General features: G+C 45.1%; 2 protein-coding genes across 2 annotated transcripts in view; one reads left to right on the top strand and one right to left on the bottom strand.

Moving 5' to 3' along the window:
* Pmar_PMAR007061 (hypothetical protein) overlaps nt 1-1,045 on the bottom strand; it is a gene marked incomplete at its 5' end in the record, with an annotated part of 4,218 nt that extends 3,173 nt beyond the window's left edge. Inside the window, 2 exons of the mRNA XM_002778223.1 lie at nt 844-931; nt 983-1,045. Of these exons, the coding sequence (XP_002778269.1) occupies nt 844-931; nt 983-1,045 (151 nt within the window). The remainder of the gene's footprint in view (nt 1-843; nt 932-982) is intronic.
* A 4,581-nt stretch (nt 1,046-5,626) lies between these two features.
* Nucleotides 5,627-7,724, top strand: Pmar_PMAR007060 (hypothetical protein; the record flags this gene model as incomplete). The annotated part of the gene is made up of 1 exon (XM_002778222.1): nt 5,627-7,724. The coding sequence occupies one exon, from the start codon at nt 5,627-5,629 to the stop codon at nt 7,286-7,288; it is 1,662 nt and encodes a 553-aa protein (XP_002778268.1). The 3' UTR covers nt 7,289-7,724.
* Nucleotides 7,725-8,416: the final 692 nt, after the last annotated feature.

The raw sequence follows: 8,416 nt of genomic DNA, 5'->3' as shown, positions 1-8,416 counted from the left end.
CTGAGGAAAGCAAACATATATTCCTACTCCAACACTGTGTTCACTCCTGAGCTCAGTAGCTGAGGAAAGCAAACATATATTCCTACTCCAACACTGTGTTCACTCCTGAGCTCAGCTGAGGAAAGCAAACATATATTCCTACTCCAACACTGTGTTCACTGCTGAGCTCAGCTGAGGAAAGCAAACATATATTCCTACTCCAACACTGTGTTCACTCCTGAGCTCAGCTGAGGAAAGCAAACATATATTCCTACTCCAACACTGTGTTCACTCCTGAGCTCAGCTGAGGAAAGCAAACATATATTCCTACTCCAACACTGTGTTCACTCCTGAGCTCAGCTGAGGAAAGCAAACATATATTCCTACTCCAACACTGTGTTCACTCCTGAGCTCAGCTGAGGAAAGCAAACATATATTCCTACTCCAACACTGTGTTCACTCCTGAGCTCAGCTGAGGAAAGCGAACATATATTCCTACTCCAACACTGGACAAGATGATTGAAAATTGCGATGAATATAACTGATGTTTTTACATATGCAATGGGTGTCAATTTGATATGATGCAAATGTGTGTTATTTTCCGAGATCTGAAACTATATCGCATGAACAATGTAAACATTGCTATGAACATGTGATGTGATAAAAGTAACCTTTCGAGACTATGATAGCGACAAGTTGTTCACTATCATTAATCCAGGAATAGAAAACGCACATTCTTCACATTTGCATACCCAACTAACACACACTGTAGTTTCAAGAGCACATAGCATCAAGTCTAATTTTGTTAATTTCTCTCATGAGCAAAAGCGGAAGATAGCGACTCCGTTTTTACTGTATTCTCACCTGAAATAGAAAGGTATGCTGCAAGCCAATAATTAGTGGAATGCCGCAACTTTAAGAATTGAATTGTAGACATCAGCGGAGCGTGCAACTGAGGGAAAACGAGAACGATGAGAAACGGTAGAAATGTCATGTTTATTACGGCAATCTGAATAGCACCGGTGACCACTGAGCCATCACAGTATTTTGGAACGATTAAACCCATCGTATACCTGACGAAATAGTCACATATTCGGGACGTTTATACTCGAGTATAAACGATACACGAGTGATTATGGGAGATATCACGGAATTCCTTCCAGTGTAAAATACCGCATAATGACCACATCTCGGAATCATATCAGACTACAGTGTGAGCCAGTTTGATACAATTCAAATGTGTGCAATTTTCCTAGATTTATGAGAATCGATCTGAAACTATATCGCATAAAAAATGTGAACATTGGTATGAACATGTGATGTGATAAAAGTAACCTTTCGAGACTATGATAGCGACACGTTGTTCACTATCATTAATCCCGGAATAGAAAATGCACATTCTTCACATTTGCATAATATCAAACTGCCACTAAGTACTGTAGTACTCGACCCAAGCAAAAAGACACGCTGAATGAACCACTCTACATTCCTAGGCAAATGTCTCCACGTCCTTACCATAAAATCTGATACAAAACCGCATTTCCAAACCCAGAAACTGCGAAAAGAGATACCGAAATCGTCGCGTTGAGGAATAATATCACCAACGTTGGTATTGGCGTTGTTAGTATTGCTATCATTAATATGGCAGAAAACTTAAAATCTAATAATAAACAAGTCCTCGATCTATTGTGAGCATTTGTCCCGTCGGACGACACAACCACATAGTGATCCAGTGCTGCAAAAAATGTTCGCTTTCCTCAGCTGAGTTCCAAATTTCCCTCACTAATCATAAAATTTTATGTACGAATTGGGAGAATATATACGATCAGTGTACAGACACTAACAAACGACTTTCCAAATTTTCCTCAGAGTTTTCATATTGTCACCAACACATGTGGTTGACCGTGCGCAAATTTTACCACACTGTAGTGATCTTATTCGCTTCTCCCACATGAAAGAGATGAGTGTCCCATGTTTGTGCAGTATCATCCCAAGAGGATGAAATACTGTCATCATCACCATAGTCAACTTCTTCGTTACCGTACATACCAACACAACTCTGTTGATAATATCCAGAGAGAGATAGAAATAACTGAACTAACTATCTTCGGGACTTCGCCCTCAACTGCTCCAACCGTTTCAAAATAAATAACAAAAGTATCAAAATCTCAAGACAGCAAGATTGTTCTAGAGAGCGAATGATAATCTAACACACACAACTTTGTGATGGTGACAGACAGCGTTGGAAATTCCAACTTGGAATATATGTTTGGTCTCCCGAACGGAGCTCGTAAGTTTCCTCGCTACATTTTGAAAGAATCACACATGATTTTGAGTAGAAGTGTACAACAACCAAGGCTTACATATCAACACATGTAGCAGACTATGTGCATATATTCTCACGCTGGTGATAGAATATACCATAGACTAGCGAATCTTAAGAAGTGTTGGTTTATTTCACTTCGAATTCATGTGGGATTGCCTGCCACCAGTGGGTGGTCGCGCTAGCATTTACGTTAGACATTTCTAGAAGAAGCGACCTACGACTTCTTATTATCTTTGTTGTATCCCATACACCTTAGAAACACCCAATGTGTTCTGTGGGAAGCCCAGGGGGGCCTCAGAGCAGTAGTGAGTGAATCTATTTGTGGAAACAGAGTTATACACGTCTGACATAGTAGATCATACGAATCACAAGTGAAACGTTCATCATTAACCTTAACCAATCAAAGAAATAAACAAAACCCGCGGGGGGGACCAGCGGTACAATGGTACGTAGTATCCATAGAGCAGAAGAACGCGACTGTTGTATCATGTATTGCTCGTCATTAAGGATCATTTCTATTTTAGCCCAAAAGGACATTTAGCGCGGAGAACTGAGGGAATACGAGGATTCTCGAAATGAGCAAGATCTTAGGGTCACCTCCTCAGGGGAGGCGCAAACAAACCGTTTCAGCGCGCCGACCCAGCGCCGCCGGGTTCGACAGCTTGCTTGAGGCTTCTTGGTTGACTTGCTTTCTCTTCGGGTTTTTGGGTTCACCTGTTTCTCTTCCGGTTTTTGGGTTCACCTGTTTCTGTTCGGGTTTTTGGCTCACCTGTTTCTCTTCGGGTTTATGGTTCACCTTTTCCCTTCGGGTTTTCGGTTAACTTTTTTTTAGTCGGGCACTTCCCTTCGGTTGTCGTGAAGATCCTTCTCCTAACTTCTCTACACTACTCAACACCATTGTGGCACTGTGCAACCTCACTAAAACTCGAGCAAAACTTCACTCATTTCACTTCTCTCATCAGGGGACTCTCGTAAGAACAGTCGACTACTTGCTAGCGTCAAAAGATGTTGCAACATCAGTTTGCGGTACGATTGGGGCGTATGTCATTTGAAATTCAACGCCATTATACGGCTACGTCCGAAAAAGAGGGGTGGAAATTTCCCTTTATACCGCAGGTAAATTACCGCGCGGTAATTTAGGTAGCGCGCGGTAAAATCGAACCGACATTACCTGAGGTAATGTCGGTTCGATTTCACCGCGCGCTCGGGGCCCCCACCCCAGCGCGCGCAATTTGTTTGGGTGATGGATTGGTTTTTTGCAAAACCGGCGCGGCTACCACCTAGCCGGCGAACCTATGGCGAGTAGTAGGGTTCCTTGAATAAACCCCTATGTTGTCACAGTTTCTGATAATATGATCACCAGAACGATGATATCATACTTGCCATCACCTGACTGACTCCCCGCGAAATACAAACTATTGGCGTACAGCGAAGGCAAGAGAAAGCGAAATTGGACAAGAGGTGTCCCCAAATACACACGGCTTCTGTGGCTAGACGGTTCGGTCAGAAGATCTGTCCGAACCACACCGCCAATCTGCTGTATCCAACACATACGATACATATCAGATGTGATGCAGTCAAACGTAAAATCCCACGAACGGGCGGAAGGGTATGCGGGAGGAAAACCTAAACATGAAACCCGAACACGAGCATTGTGACTCTGTGGCGAGTTAGTTTCGGTTTTCCATGTCATAGCGCCAGTGGGTTTTGAGACCGCTGTAGGTCTTAGATGGTCAAGCTAGCAGATAAAACTCACTCGTGTGACCATAGTCTGTGAATGTAGGGCCCTTTACCGCCTAATCGTCGGCGAGTCGCCGAAGACGACACATGATGTCAAATAAAATGGTTTAAAATGATCGACATCATGTTGGATAGTCTATCTAACCGTCCAATCGGGCCATTTATGGTCATCAAGCGAAAACCTGTACTAATAGTACAGTACTACAGGTGTTCTGGTAGTATACCATTCGTACGTCACTGGCGATTGACATAGCCGTACTCAGGGTTGGTAGTGGGCGGGTTAACATTTCAGAATTCCCTTGTAGACCGATACCCACGGTCATGTTCGCAGGTAGCTCAGCTCTCATTAAGAGCCTTACTAATATTGCAAACTACAATTATATCATAGTGATCGATTTCACATTCATGATTCGCTAAGGTGCTTCAGCGTTACACAATTGTGTCCCAATCTTTCGAGTGCGTTGCGTTGGTATAAGCGTGCGAGTGGTGATACCTTCTTCTTGGGATTTCACAGACATTTTCAGATTCGTTAACTCTTTCCGTTAATCAGAAAAAACGGCGATACCATTCGTACCACTATCGGGCTCGTGCAGCAACTGTTGATCGAACTTCAAAACGTGCAGCATCTATCATCAACTGTAGATGTCAAACAAGCTGCCGGGACACCGATACGCAAACACAGCGATAAACTAGTGAAAAGCGACATTGCCGGGATTTGGACCTGCAGTCTACTGGTCTAGTAGACCGGCTGGTCTGCAGCCGTAGTACGGCTGCACCCACCCCCTGCTTAACTACCAATTGTGCGCTGAGACAGGGACAGCGTGTACGGAGATGTTCACGTGTTTATATCTTTCTAGTTTATTACGTCGAACCTTCCGCTCAACACCATACTCTTTCGATACATTTCGCGTTAACTCTCGATTCCCAAACATCTGGTTAGTAATCAGTGATTACGCGTATCAGCTCGTACCTGTCAATCCCTTCAATTGTGTGCTAGAGACACCTGTCGCATGCCGGCGTACGCCTTTGTCATAGATATCTCGCTTGCCAGCAGGTTTGATAAGTTGTACCGCTCGATCCACTTTACCGATTTTCGTGAGTCCTTGATTTCTTTTCTTTCTACTACCGCCCTCTGGTGTTTGGATAAAATCAGGAGATTTGTGCGGCTCGTTTTTCCAAAAAAGAGAAACTGTTGCATCTCGTAGACGCACATGTGTGTTGTGCGCGCGTGAAATATCCCACAGCGGTAATCACTTGGAGCAGTGCATCGTAAATTGATCAAGAGGTCGAATTCCTGAGCGGAAAAACGTGTGGAAAGAACAGAGCAAGCTCGGAATTCCGTCTAGTCTATATTGGAATGCCGAATAGTCTATTCGGAATAGACTACCCGACAGTAGGTATCCATTTTGCGCGCGCGTTCTGGCCATGATGGTGTTTTCGTGCGCATGATTTCAGAGACAGTGAGCTAGCCCTCGTCCTTCTCGATTGGTCGGGAATGGATCAAAAGTGCTGTACTCTTCTCGGCAGTCTGGGGACTTATGAGTCGATACTTAGGATCTATCTCTCGCTATTTTATTCATCATGTTGTCTACACTTCTGATCCTCTTTGCTATCATCGACGATCTTCAGGCTTTCAAGCCAGGCAATGTACGTATGCATATGTCAACTAGGACTATCTGTAATCCAGATGTCAAGGACGTGCACAACAACCCCGCTCCATGTGGTAAATCCATGGCAATGGAGACTTATGGCCTCACCCTCCCTGGTATGGAGGATGGTTCTGTCACTATTAGGGAGGATATGATAGTCGCCAAGGATGGTCTCATCAGGGTTAAGGCGATGCCGAGTCGTCCCTATCAGTTCCTTATGACTGTTGAAAGCCCCGAGACCACACGTATCGACCAGCTTTACAAGAATCAGGCTATCACAATTTCTGAGACAAAACAGGAGCCGGAATCTGTGCGCCTTCTCGGTGCGGCCAAGGCCCCTGGAAGCCTTCAGGAAGACGGATGGACGTCCGAAGGCACCACAACCCTCGGTGGTGCTACCGTTCACAAGTACATCAAATGGGGTCCTCAGGGAGTCGATGCCACCAGCAAGGCAAACTACTCAGCTCTTTATCAGACGGGTATGTACCCTGACCACTGGATTTTCTATACCGATTCCAACGATGAGAAACCAGTCAAACTTCTTGGTATAAACAGCATTAGAGGTAAAACCCTCCAGGAGACCGATTACTCCAACCACGAGGAGCTCGATGATGCCATCGATGTCGCTGAAGCCGAGAAGGAGATGCATACGACCTATCAGATCACCAGTTCCCGCCGTTTGGGAGAGAATGATGTTGATGCTCCCCCAGTCAATCTCGATTACGTCACCGCCACATTCGTTGCGGAAGATGAGCGTACCTTCTTCGAAGATGCGGAAGAAGTGGACTGGCTGGGTCCCCAAAGACTCCGTACAGGCTTGTCAGGAGCCTTTGGTGCAAAGGCCGGTGTGATGTACTTCGGCATTCCCAAAGGATCCGCCGCCGATACCTTCTTCCACACGGAATACAACAGGCGGATGGTTGAACTCGTCAAGTTCGAATTCCCCACGAGCTGCAGAAACGAGGAGGGCAAGCAAGTGCAAAGGTATTGTATCTTTGTCTCTGTCGATGCCACTATGGAGAAGTTCTCTCTTCATGCCGGAATGACCTTCGTAGACGTGACTGATGACAAAAAGTCCGCTTCATTGAAAGTGAGCATTGAACTAGGGAAATCCGATGGTGCTCCCGTACTCAACATGACCGTTCAAGCTGAGGGGTGCGCAATTGTCTGGCAGTGGGGCGAGGGTGTCAGCCTTAATATCGTCGTTTGTATCTCTGGATCGGCCTCTGGGGAGGATTTGCTGCAGCCCGACAAGCGCACTTTCAAAGCCGAGATAGAGATCAAAGTCACTTTCAACTTGAACTTACCTGTTGTTGGCTCCATCATTCATTGGAGTATATGGGCTAAGCTTGGCTGTACTGCGAAACCAAACAATGTAATTACCGCCTATGGCGAGATTGGAACCAGCATCTCTCTTTGGCTTGCTGGTGCTGGAGTCTCGGTCGATATTAAGGGCAACACTATGGATAACGTGCCTAACAAGTGGCAGTTCTTCTCTGGCGTGAATCTTAACGCCTGGGTAAATCTCTTGGTCTACAAGCACGACTGGAACTGGCGGTGGGAGATCTGGCATGCCAGTCCTGTGTACTTTTAAATTGCCTGGTTCGCCGAGATATTAGTCATCTAGTCTTTGGTCTATCTTTGTGTACTGGTCAGCGTCAAGATGTTAGACGGTGCCTGTTCCATTCTTGATTCTGTACATATGTTTCGTAATGCTCTGAGTAGCATCATCCCTATCGAGTCATAAGAATTTGTCCTCAAAGATATTTTCCAGTTTAACCTTCAATTGTCACTCAATTCGTGGTCATAGTCATCCACTTTCTTGGTATGAACGATGTCTTGTTCTGTTCCCTCACAGCGAGGAATGCTGTGCTTCGATATCTCGCTTCGTTGTTTAAATTATGTATCAGTTTGCAGCGGTCGATCCACGAGACAAGGCCTAGTAAGCTTGTCTTGTTTTTGATGTCAGTGCTATACGACTGAAACATCAGTGTTGACCGCTGTGCTATTCCGAACGAGGTTTCAGGCAATTGATGAAGTGTTTATTCAGTGTTACTCGAGAGCGATGATACCACCTTCAAGAACGTGACTGTCTTTGGGTTGGTTCTCCCCGTTCAAACTTCGCGGTATTGTTTCACTTCCGAATCAGTGAACCTACACAAAGTTTGTATCACAAACCTCTTTCTTTGAAAGCGCGCTGACTTCATTCTGAGGAAATTGGGTTACTAACCCAAATAGTAATAGGCTTGATAGGCCCACCAGTGATTCTCCTCCACACGCGAAGTCATTACTCTCAATACGAGACTGTCTTTGCGTGCGAAGGAATTCAGAGATTGTAAGCTAGCTCTCGTCCTTTCCGACAGGTTGAGGACGGATCACAAGTGGTCTACGCTTTTCCGAAAAGCCTTTCCGTCGAAAAGCGCAATCACTGTCAATCATAAGTCCTCAGTTTGTCGAAAAGTTTTCGACAAACTGAGGACTTATGATTCAACATTTAGGTTTACTCTCTCATTGTTCGATTCCTAATGTTATCTACACTCCTGTTCCTTGTCGCCTTCATCGGCGATACTGTGGCTTTCAAGCCAAGCAATGTACGTATGCATATGTCAACTAGGTCTATCTGTAATCCAGATGTCAAGAGCGTACAAACAACTACGCTCCATGTCCACCTGCTTCCCCAGTGGGGAATTCCCACCAGTCACCATCGCCCCAATCGTTATGA

This window comes from Perkinsus marinus, assembly GCF_000006405.1.
Source record: "Perkinsus marinus ATCC 50983 genomic scaffold scf_1104296950272, whole genome shotgun sequence".
Lineage (NCBI taxonomy): Eukaryota > Perkinsozoa > Perkinsida > Perkinsidae > Perkinsus > Perkinsus marinus.
This window is presented reverse-complemented; position numbering and strand designations above follow the sequence as displayed.